General features: G+C 42.6%; 1 protein-coding gene across 1 annotated transcript in view; it reads left to right on the plus strand.

Annotated features, from left to right (window-relative positions):
• The window catches only part of TRPM5 (transient receptor potential cation channel subfamily M member 5), a 561,392-nt gene that overhangs the window by 234,159 nt on the left and 314,341 nt on the right, over window positions 1-12,892 (plus strand). The window contains exons 14-15 of the mRNA XM_085646171.1: window positions 3,271-3,383; window positions 6,631-6,720. Coding sequence (XP_085502297.1) covers window positions 3,271-3,383; window positions 6,631-6,720 — 203 coding nt within the window. The remainder of the gene's footprint in view (window positions 1-3,270; window positions 3,384-6,630; window positions 6,721-12,892) is intronic.

Below are 12,892 nucleotides of genomic sequence, written 5' to 3' on the forward strand. Positions count from 1 at the left end.
ATAGTGCTAAAACAATGAATACAGGCAAGTATCTAAAATACATGGTAGTAATGAATGAGTACTCCATTGATGCAACCCTAACTAGATGTACCTAAGTGTACCTAACATGTATGTAGGTGTAGAGCCAAGAATCCCTCTAGGATAAAGTCAACCCCATTACCTGAAGTGATAGACTGTGGGCCCCCATCTTGGTCTCGAAATGGACACCCCGCGAGGGATGTCAGACCACTGCGAGCTGGAGTGTCTGCATGCAGGAACCTCAGCGTCTTGCATCAGTGTGTCAGCATGGAAGTCCTTATCTCCTCTCCTGCCTCAGCAAAGATATGGTGTTTATATACCCAAAGCGGTACCCCCAGGGGATATACCTTGCTGTCATGTCTGACTAGGATGACGGAAGGAATGACCCTTATACGTAGTTATTATGCAGGAGATAGTAGTCCTGCTGTGATTCCAAGAATCCTCATGCATATTGAATGAGGCTAGTTTTTCAGAGAAAACCCCATGTAATTTTAGGCATTGCCATAACTAGGTAAAGGTCAGTACTTAGATCCGTTATGTAGTGTAACTGCACGGTAAATATAGGTGAAAGATTTAGTTACTACCTGAGCCGATATTGTGGTACCTATATGAAACAACACTTTGGGGTACTAAAATGCTGCTTCATATCTCTGCATTAAGTGCCAGCAAAGGTACATCACAAGGACTATGCTCCTTTTTGTTTGCTCAATAAATGTAGACACATTTGTAGGAGATTACTAAGATTTGGCAGGAGTCCATTTTAGTGCTCAGAGACAGCACATATTGACCAGTCAGACCTCAGGACGCAAAACGCAACATACCTACAAAAGGGTATTTTGTGGTGGGGGGTGGCCATGCAATGTGCCTGGTAGGAGCATATTCAAGATGCCCTCCAGATCCCTGATGTCCCTCAGACTAAATTTTATTTATCAAATTTTGAAAGCACCAGAGACCATGGGAAAAACATCAAAATCTTATATGGCCCTTGTTGGCAAGAAAGTGCTGAAAATGGTGGCTCTGAGACTCTGGAAACCTTGCTGTTATAGAAGATCTAGGCATCACCATTGTGGTGCATTGTAAAATTGGATTTAGAGTTGCAGCCATAATCTATGTTTTTAGCCTGGTCCTGGAGCAAAGAAGGAATGCTTAGCTGAAGGAATATCAGAGGTAGGAAGAATCGATAGTTAACTTCAGACTGTATGTTCTCAATGGAGCGGATCCCCACTGTGCACATTGAGGAAGGGGGGAGGGGGTGCTTAGCATGGATACAGAGGTACAACCAGTAGCGGAAAATTAGGTTTCAGATTTTATTAAACACTTTCACCTCAGCAGAGTCTTTCACGAACAGGAGGCTGTAGATGACTGTTGGGTCTATAAACCTGAACTACGAAGCTAGCTGTAAGGCACTCAAACTCACCCATTTAGTGCCTAAAGTCCCCAAACTCCAAGAGATTATGAAGCTGTTTGTGAGCAACATGCATTAGAAACTACGGTCAGATTAAACTCATAACATGGCAGCCATCTTCCTTTTCAATTTGTATACTGAAAGAGCATCTATGTTACCAATATACCAGTGAACATGCAGGCTATCCTTTGAGGAACAAAGGTCGGGAATGTTGGAGAGGCAAATAACAATGTAGATAGATAGGCCAACTGGCCACTATAAACAACTAAACGGGATTAAAAAATGGCAAACAAGGGGGTAACAATGGAAAAAAATAATGATGCTATTGCAACATTTATAACAATAGATTAACTTGTGTGTTTGTGTGCATAAGATGCCAAACCTCACTTTGCCAGGCAAAGACATTAATAATACTTGTGTAGCATACTATGGGACTTGTTGAGGTGTGGAAAGAATACACTGATATCTACAGAGCAGCCAACAGCCAAAGGCAGTGAAGCTATTGTAATAATCCTAATTGTGTTTCACTGTTCATATAACTAAGTAAAACCCCACATCTTCAGCAGTCACCCACTATCAGGGAACTATGTATTTCCTGGGGGTTCCATGAAACAAACCCTGCCCACCGTGATCGACAAATGAGATCTAACATCAAAGACAGCAGAAGATGAACTGAATAACCAAGTGTCGGCAACACAAGGTGGGGTATGTTGGTTCTGTTGTGGTAAATTAAAATTCATTTCTTTAAAAATATGTTAAATAAAAATATGTTAAATAAGGCCTAGTGTTTATTCTTAATACAATCTTGGTGATGCAGGGACGCATCTGTAGCTGGAAAATGGAAAAGTACAGGAAGAAATGATGTCCAATATTGAGGAGTTGAAAGCATAACAGAGGTACTCACCTGAAAAGCTAGAGAACACTTAAACATGTCCAAGAAGAACAATTTAAACATTAGAGAAATACCGAAGAACATTGGAGTACAATATCTAAAAACCTATTTTAAGAAACGCTTTGATTATAAATTGCTGCAGGCACCCAACAACTCAGACATACTGTTGGATGAGATTTAAAGGGTATTGTCAAAATTACAGGAAACAGTTTCCTGAGTCAAAGTGAAGGAAGAGAGCCTCAATTGAGAAATAAGGTGCCCTGATCTAATCTCCCTAGAATAGAAGATCACCACCCTTCTGGGTGTAACACAAAATACCCTGCTGAAAATGTTTTACACAAGATTGACAATATCATTCTCATAATAAGTAGTTGCATACAAAGGAAGCTTCCTATTAAAGCTCAAGATATATTCTAAATGTTAGCCATGTCATCATCTCAGGATGAAGGCAACTCACATCTGGGTATGCAGCAAGAAGCCAAGCTTCAAACGATTGAGATTCACAATGGTCTAAACTAAGACTGATGGATAGGGTGGGCTAGGGTTTTCCATTACAAAGGCAGCACAGTACCTTGTTTGCCATACACTCAGTCCCCCCGCCTCATTTAGAAACAGGTGGACTGTAAGGTTTCTACTGAATGAGTCCCCATTGGATCTGTTGATGAAAAGCTTATTCTGAAAGCCCAACAGAGTACATTTGAAAGTTCATTAATTGGCTTGGTTTATTATATTGACTAAATAAGCAGATAATTGTATGGGTTGCTCATGATCCCATCTAGAGGGGACCTGGCCTGTCGCCTTGGACTTGACTCTCCCTTTTGGAGCTGGACCAAAGTTGCTTTGAATTGGCTAAGCTCTGTCTAGAGTGGCAAGGTGGGCATGGCATGGAGCCTCTTAAGAATGTCACAATATGTGTTTCTTCTGCTGTAGACAATAATTTCTGAATTATTTCCAGGCTTTTCTGACAAAGATTTGGTGGGGAGACATGTCAAAAGACACCCGCATCCTGAAGCTAATATGTGGATTCTGGTGTCCATTGTTAATCTACACTAATTTAATAGTATTCAGGTATGGACATGTTTAAATTTTTATGGAAAAATGTACCTTTTGAAATTCTTAAGATGGGATTTAAGGTGGAGATGTGCATCTATGTATTGTAACTACCAAACCAAACCTGAATAGTATGAGGTGGGTTGCATATGTGTGTCGAAGAAATTGAAATTGTTGAAATGCATGGGACTACAAGCAAAAGTTACCTGTCTACGTTGTTTATTATGGGGGTGCCTACATACCGCCACAAAAAATATTTATTTAGATTTAGATGTAATTATAAATAGATCGGTCCATGGGTCTTCAAGCAAATGTAAAAGCCCAATGAATGCCCAGTGAAGCAAATTCTAACTGTAATGCTGCATGGCTGGAAAAGAGCATGGCACAGTCTTGGGAAAACTTTGGGCCTGCTTTAGAGTCCGAAGTACAGGTTACTACGTCACAAACGTGACAGATATCACATCCGCCGTATTACAAGTGCTTTGGGTATAATGCACATGTAATGCGGCGGACAGATATCCGTCACATTTGTGACTGAGAAAGCCATCTGTTCAACTCCAAATCAGGCCCTTTTTGTCCACTGTTTCAGCTCACATAATGATAGATCTCATTGCACTTAACCCTCTTTCATGGTGAAATCCAGTGCTACACACTGCAATCGAGAATGAAATAAAAGAACAACACTCATGTTGAACCCATAGAGAATGGTTTTCTGCTAGCACATCCCTACATGGCAAGTTCTTGCATGTAGTTTTCACAGTGCAAGCCGATAGGATGCAGTACGCAGGTGTCACGTGTTAGTGACTTTAATATTTACGCAGTGCATAATTGGACCCGGGGCCCAAAGGCTCGCAGCCCGTACTACAAATATTGGGGCTGCTGAATACCAAGGCTGCGAAGTCTTGATTTTTTAAATAAAATTACTTTATTGGCATATAGGGATATCACATTGACAATGTCGAGCATATGTATAGCATAAGGAGTCCAACTATAAGCTTCCCTCGTCCCTCCCATCCTGCCCCCATAGAAATAGATGATCTAAATGATCAACATCATTGGGGACATAGACATTATTAAAATTAATCTCCCAACCCTCAAATGTCCCATGTGCAACAACCTACCATCCCTACAGATATACAGCATGATTCATATGCTTAAAATGGACCCCTGGAGCCAACCAAATAAGTGTCCTTCATGCAAACACAGAATAGGAGGTAGCATAAATTTGTTCTCTCCATCGCTTCCTCTGGCATAGGATGCAGTCACCCCAGATGTGCGTTGCTTGCAGGAATACCACAGCCACTCTATAGCACTTCAGATAGACAAACACTCTCCATCATTTCACAAAGGTGGCTCGGCCTCGGACATTCTAAGGGATTAATTTGTTCATGGAGGCATCCATTCCTCACGTAACTTCATCACTGACACAGCACCGGCAGGGGAAACCAGTCAGTGCTCCAGGCATGGCCATTTGACGCAGTAGCAGAACTAACATCCCAATCCAAACCAGAATATATAAAGCATACCCCACCCACAACTCCCCACACCCTATTGGCAGTACCACCCTCCCACCCCATCCTCACTCAAGTTGGGAGTCAGCGAATGCTGCCCCAGACCTCAGTGTTCATAAGAAAAAGATAAATTAAAGAAATTAAAGAAACCAACAAAACAATATTCCCTCATCCTTCCGCTATGCAAATTTGTGCTTTGCAAGAGGGTATATAGCCAGGAAGGGCACAAGTCTTGTGATTTCCAGCTCCTTTCTTGCGGCCATCCACCTCTAGGGGGATAAAGCCCTCCCACTAACTCAGGTCACAAATCTATGAGTGGGAATCCCCTTCTTTCCCACATATGTTCATACATAACAGTTTTTTTGAGCATATGCAAAACAAGGGAAAGCATAACACATTATATGTCATGTACACAGGCTTACTTTGCCTCCCCTCAAACCATCTTAGTCTCCTCAGCCATCTTCTTCATAGCATCTCAGGTCTGGGTCCAGTGGAGACCGCTGAATCACTCCAAAAGTTATCAAAACCGCACCACAGCCTCAAACTGATGTGTTCTGTTTGGTCCCTGTCCTCCCAGCCGTTCCTGGAGAGCCCCATCTGAACCCAGGACCACATCAGTGGCTTGCAAAGTACTATCTGGACAAAACTGGATCCTCTCTGATCCCGCATTAGTCTCTTGATTCATCCTCCAGCTCTGTTATCTTGGGCAACGTCCAGACCAGCCCGATGTTGACTGTTGAGCGTACTCCATCTGTTACACTAGCTAGTCGCAGGAGTTTCCTCTAAGGTCCACCCAGTCATTGACCACTTCAGCTAAAAAATGAAAAAAATACTTTTCCTTGATTTTCAACCCTGAGTTTGGCAGGGAAGAGGAGGTTGTATTTAACATTAAGGTCCCGAAGATGCTTTTTCACTGATAGGAAGGTTTTCAAGAACAACAAAGGCCCCCGTATTTGAGTGGTTTGTAGTATTGCATCTCTATCCCGGAAGTTGAACAGCTGTGCTATAATTGCTCAGAGTGGGGCACCTGGTCTGAGCAGAGGCGCAAGAGCCCTGTACACTCGTTCAGTAGTAAAGAATTTAGAGAGGCGTTTGGGCGCCAGAGTGGTAGTGATCTAGTCTTCCAAGAAGAGTTCAGCAGATTGCCCCTCAGCCTTCTCCTGGAATCCCACAAAGCGCACATTATTTCTGTGAGACCTTCCCTCAGAGTCCTCCATCGAAAGTATCATATCATGCATGCTGATTTCTCATCTTTAATTTCCAAATCGCACCGAGATCAGGTGGTGCTATTCATGAAATCTCTCTGTTCCGAAAAGAATTACTGATGACAGAAGAGTGGAAAAAACCCTCAGTAGTAACCGATATTGCTTTCATGTTACTTGTGAATCCTGTTGTTGTTATTTTATTCATAGCAATAGATAAATATTGAAATAGTAGATTTGCAACTGCAGGAGCAAATGGTTGCAACCCGTTTAAGAATTAATTGATTTATGAGTCGACTTACCTATTGAACTAATTAAGACATATAGGAGATTAGCAAAAAAGGAATAGTAATATGAGGAGTAGGTGGATGTGCAATTACAGACATTTCAACAAGGTATGCACTTTCATAAAATGGCAACAGCAAGTAACCAAGGATTTTGTAAGTAATGTAAGTTTTTAGGGTTATATCACTTGTGTAATCTTACTTCATCTACTGAAAGTAAATTGTTACGCATGAGCATTAATGCACTTTTCTTTAATCTTCCTTCTAGCGGAGAACATTCAAAAGGAGCACCTAATACTTTTGAAGAACTTGACAGCCTGGACACAGAAAAAGATTTGCTTTTCAGTAGTACAAGCAGGTGAGTAAACGTATATATCCAAAGCTGTAATACTGTGGCTGGAGTGGTAAAAGGCTTTTGTCATTTTACAGCTCGGCGTGGAGAGCACTGCGCTAATCCTATGCTTAAAGGCTTTGCTGTAAAAATGGCAAAAGGCTTTGTTCCTTTCTAACTCTGTGTGGTTGGCACTGTGCTAATCCTATACTTAAAGACTTTGCTAGGAAAACACACATTTGAGGTGAGCAGATTTAGAGTGTTGCTGGTCTTGTAGCGTGCTCTGTATAGGAGCTGCTCTCCATCTACTCTTGGGAACTGCCCAGAGTTCCCTGCTTCCTTTTTTGCATCTATCTATCTATCTATCTATCTATCTATCTATCTATCTATCTATCTATCTATCTATCTATCTATCTATCTATCTATCTATCTATCTATCTATCTATCTATCTATCTATCTATCTATCTATCTATCTATCTATCTATCTATCTATCTATCTATCTATCTATCTATCTATCGCCACAGTACTCCAAAATTGACATGAAAAAACACTAATTACTATCTCACACACTGCATGGAAATATTATTTAACATGTGGATACAACTCCAAATAACTGACTAATATCCACCACTCAACTCCCAACTTGTCTGAGTGAGGATGGGGTGGAAGGGTGGTACTGGCAATGGGGTGTGGGGAGTTGTGGGTGGGGTATGCTTTATATATTCTGGTTTGAGTGGTGGATATTAGTCAGTTATTTGGAGTTAGAAGGGTAACGGAGGGATAAAAGGAGGAGAAAGGTTTGCATTCATATAGCGTTTGTTACCCCTGAAGGGGTGTGAACCGCTTTTCAGGCGAGTAGCACGCTACTCCGGAACCCATAAAAGGATTAGTGTTGAAAATGAGTATAGTAAAATACGAAGTAATTTGAGTGGTGGATATGTTATGAAGTTATTTGGATAGAGAAGGGTAGCGACAGGATAGAAGAGGGAAAGAGGTTTGTATTTATATAGCGCTTGCTTTTTTTGATGAGTAGCACGCTACTCTGGAACGCATAAGGATTAGCATAGTAAAACATGAAAGTAATTTGAATGGTGGGTATGTTAGTCAGTTATTTGGTTTGAGAAGGGTTAGGGAGGGGTAGAAAAGGGAAAAGGTTTGCATTTATATAGCGCTTGTAACCCTGATGGGGTGTTGAAGCTCTTTATTGGCGAATAGCACGCTACTCCGAAACCCATAAAGGATTATTGTTGAATATTAGTATAGTGAAATATGAAAGTAGTTTGAGTGGTGGATGTGTTATTCAGTTGGATAGAGAAAGGTAGCAGAGGGATAGAAGAGGGAAAAATGTTTACATTTATATAATGCTTGCTTACCACTGATGAGATGTTGAAGCTCTTTTTTGGCGAGAAGCACGCTACTCTGGGACCCACAAAGGATTAGTGGTAAATTAGTATAGTGGAATATGAAGTTTGAGAAGTTAACATGTTATTCTGTTATTTTGATTGAAAAGGATAGCGGAGGGATAGGAGAGTGAACGATTTTCTTTTTGGAGGTCATAGCAGTAGGAGGAGGCTTTTGGATGATTAAAAAGGAGTTGTGGAGGGGAAGAGTCAGAGGGAAGAGTTCAGAAATGTTTGTTTTGGGGATCGGTATAGTAAAAGAGGGATCAGATGATGCACGGAGGGGTAGAGTAAGGGAGAGTCTAGAAAGGGTTATTTTGGGGATCATAGTAGTGGTATGAGGTTTGGGATGAATGAGAGAGTGGGTGTAGAGGATATATTGATTGATGTATAGGGTGAGAAATAGGGTAGTGCATTGGATATGCTAAATTAGAAGAAAGTGATAAATATATAAATACATAAGTACATTAAGCATATATAAATGCATAAAGGAGGTAGGTATATGTAGATTAAAGATATTGATAGAGGTACAGGATGAGAAATAGGGTAGTGCATTGGATATGTTTTTCAGGAGGAAAGTAACAAACACACAGTTCCAAGTACATGGAAGGTACATAGATGCACAATGGAAGAAGTAGGTGTAGACTAAAGATGCACCAGATAAACTCCGGTTTGCAAGTGTTATTGTACTTGAATTATTATTTTTTTGTAACATAATTATTCTACATGTTTATACAAAGCAATACACACAGATAGGTACATATCTATAGTAAAAATAAATGATTATATACAGAGGGATATGCTGTAAATTTCTGTTTGGGTATGGTGCTTATGTGGGGAAGAGCCAATTCTTGAGCAGTTTTCTGAAGATCAGGTGGCTGTCCATGGATCTTATGGTGTCGATTCCGATCCTGGAAAAACCGGGTACGAATCGTCGGACGGAGCGTTTTCTCCGTCCGACTCGTACCCGGGAAAAATACCTTACAAACATGCAAGTACGATTCGTACGGAAACACCATTTCCGTACGAATCGTAAAAAACACCGACTGGCAAAAAAATGCATACAAATCGGATCCGCAACACGGCGTACGCGACATTCGCACGGAGTCAGGCAGCGTTTTACGGATCAGCAAGTACGATTCGTACCCACAGCACATCGCATGGCAAAATTTTCACGGGACCCAAAAAGTGCCAGAAAAGCTAAGTACGCCGCGATGCATGATGAAAAGGGGGCCCGGTGCGCACCGTACCCCCATCCCTACACGTCCGCACCGTACCCGCAGCCCACCCGTACGTCCGGAGCATACCCCCAGCCCACCCCCGTAGGTACGCGCCGTACCCCCAGTCCACCCCCGTAGGTACAGTGTGGACCCCCACCCCCGTAGGTATGGTGCGGACCCCCACTCCCGTAGGTATGGTGCGGACCCCCACCACTGTAGGTACGGAGCGTACCCCCAGCCCCATAGGTACGGTGCGGACCCCCACCCCCGTAGGTGCGGAGCATACCCCCAGCCCCATATGTACGGCATGTACCCCCACCCGTGTATGTACGGCATGTACCCCCACCCGTGTATGTACGGCACGTCCCCCCACCCATGTATGTACGGCACGTACCCCCACCCCCGTAGGTATGGTGCGGACCTCCAGCGTGTAGCGCTGGGGGTCCGCACCGTACCTACGGGGGTGGGGGTACGTGCCGTACATACACGGGGTGGGGGTCCATGCCGTACCTACGGGGGTGGGGGTACGTGCCGTACATACACGGGTGGGGGTCCGCGCCGTACCTACGGGGGTGGGGGTACGTGCCGTACATACACGGGTGGGGGTACGTGCCGTACATACACAGGTGGGGGTATGTGCCGTACATACACGGGTGGGGGTACGTGCCGTACCTATGGGGGTGGGGGTACGTGCCGTACATACACGGGTGGGGGTACGTGCCGTACCTACGGGGGTGGGGGTACGGCACGTCCATCCGCGGGGGGGCTGGGGGTACGGCGCGTCCATCCGCGGGGCTGGGGGGGGACGGTGCATACATACGGGGGGGCTAGGGGGGACGGCGCGTACATCCGCGGGGCTGGGGGGGGACGGCGCGTACATGCGGGGGGCTGGGGGGGTGACGGCGCATCCCGGGCCCTCTATTCCGCTCGCATCGCGGCGTCCTTCGCTTTTCCGGCACTTTTTGGGTGCCGTAAAAATATTGCCGTCCGGACTGCTGTCGGTACGAATCGTACTTGCTGGGACGTAAAAACATGCCTAACTCCGTCCGGACGTCACGTCCGCCTTGTCCCGGATCACATTCGTATGGATTTTGCTGTCGGTCGGTGTTTTTTCCGACTCGTACGGAAATGGTGTTTCCGTACGAATCGTACTTGCAAGTTTGTATGGTGTTTTTACCGGGTACGAGTCGGACGGAGAAAACGCTCCGACCGACGGTTCGTACCCGGTTTTTCCAGGATCGGAATCGGCCCCATAATATTTAATCATATTTAATTCACAATTAATAATTGATCAACAACAAATTATTTTTCATAACCAAAATTGTATAATTTAAAATATTTACCAATTAATAATTAATGTCCAATTAATTAATTATCAACACCCAACAGCAAATTTAATAATTACTTAATAAGATTTCAATTACTTCCAAGACTATTCCCCTATAAACGCACAACACACTCCAATAATAAAATAATACACTTAACATAATTATCAATTAATCAATTAATAAAAACAAATTACCAATTAAAAATGAATTACCAATTAATACTTAATTAACAATAATATAATTATCAATACCAATAAATGAAAAAAAATTATTACTTAATTACAATTAAATTACTTCCCACCCTATTCTCCTATAAACCCACAACCCGCTACAGAACTTAAACGCAAAAATTAATTACAAATAATTAATAATTCCTAAAAATGTATAATTATTTTCATATAATTAAATTACTTCCCACCCTAGTCCCCTATGAACCCACAACCCGCTACAGTACTAAAACACAAAATTGACTTAAAAAACCATTATTAACATATAAAAATTGTATACATATATTTTAAAACCAGTAAAACACTCAACAAAAAACATATAACACATGCATATTAAATACATAATAAAATACATAACAATAATATAAATATCGATATTAGTAACATCAATATTAGTAACATCGATATATTTGATATCGATATTACTAACTTCGATATTACTAACATCGATATAAAAATACTGACCTTAGGGTCGATATTCTGTCCATAGATATTATTGACATCGATATTCTGTACCTTCGATATTTAAAACTCGATATTAGTGTAGGTTGAAATTTTATTTTCGATATTTTGACTGCTTACCTTTTAGAGTGGAGGTTCCTTTGTTGAATGTGTTTGGTGATTTTATTGCTGATGAAGAGCGGTCCCATTCCATGTATTGCTTTGTGGGTGATACAAAGCAGCTTGAACGTGGCTGTTCTGGCAACCGGTAACCAATGCAGGGCTTTCAAGGCAGTTGAGATGTGTTCTCGCGGTTTGATATGGAAGAGTAGTCTGGCAGCCGAGTTCTGAATCCGTTGTAGTCTTTTCATGGTCGTTAAAGGTGATCCCTGGTAGAGGCTATTGGCGTAATTGAGTTTGGACAGAACAAGGGAGATGGTAGCTTGGACCTTGTGTGGAAATCCCAAATGAGGGAAAATTCGTTGCAGCGTTTTTATAGTGACAAAGCTTGATCTTGCTAGTTTGTCCATTTGGGCATTCATTGACAGCTTGGAGTCCATGGTCATTTCGAGGTTTCTTACTTCCTTTGATACTTTTGGTGGTTCATCAGGCCAGGCAGCAAGCGGGTCATAATGTTTCCAATTGTCACACGTGAGGATTTTTGTTTTGGAAGCATTTAATTTGAGGTGGCTTGAAGTCATCAACTGATCCACGGCTCTGAGACAACTGAAAATTGGGGTGTTTTCAATATCTTTGGGGCATTTCAGTTGGGGGAGTATTTGTGTGTCATCTGCATAGTTATAGCACGTGAGGTGAAATTGATTGATCAGTACCAGTAATTACTTCATGTAGATGTTGAAAAGCATTGGCGAGATGATAGAGCCTTGATGGAACCCTGCTTTTGTGGAGTAATGGTTTGGATGAGAAAGGTGGGGTATGGATGACATTAGTTCTGTTTCGAAGGTAGGACGCGATTCAGTCTAAAGCAGTGCCCTCTATGCCGGCTTCATAGGGTCTTTGTTTCAGAGTGTCATGGTCAACAGTGTCAAAGGCAGCCGAGAGGTCCAAGAGGAGAAGCGCCGCAACCCCGTTGCGGTCTATTGCGTTCTTCAGGTCATCCCAGACGGCAAGGAGGGCAGAATCTGTGCCTCTTCCCGGACGTAAATCTGTTTGGAAGTCTGAAAGTATGTCATTCTCTTTAATGAAATGCGACATCTGGGCGAACGCTGCTCTTTCTATTAATTTGCCCAGGAAAGGTCCATTTGTAATGGGTCTGTAGTTGTCAGGGTTCAGCAGGTCCAAGTTTTTTTTCTTCAGTACAGGGCATATGTATGACTTTTTGAGGGCTTCTGGAAATATTTCGGTAGTTAAGGAATCGTTGATGATTCTTCTTACTAGAGTGGCAACAGAGATTGTTGATTTGATTGATTTGATTTCAGATTTGTAAAGCGCGTAGCTACCCTGGGGCGTCCCAGCGCTGTCAGTCAACCTGTAGCATTCAGAGAGGGGGAGCTGTATGGAGGGTTTTATTCGAAGAGCCAGGTCTTTAATTGCCTACGGAAGGCCAGTAGGTTGTGTTCT

The sequence above is a fragment of the Triturus cristatus genome, chromosome 3_1 (genome assembly GCF_964204655.1).
Source record: "Triturus cristatus chromosome 3_1, aTriCri1.1, whole genome shotgun sequence".
Classification (NCBI taxonomy): domain Eukaryota; kingdom Metazoa; phylum Chordata; class Amphibia; order Caudata; family Salamandridae; genus Triturus; species Triturus cristatus.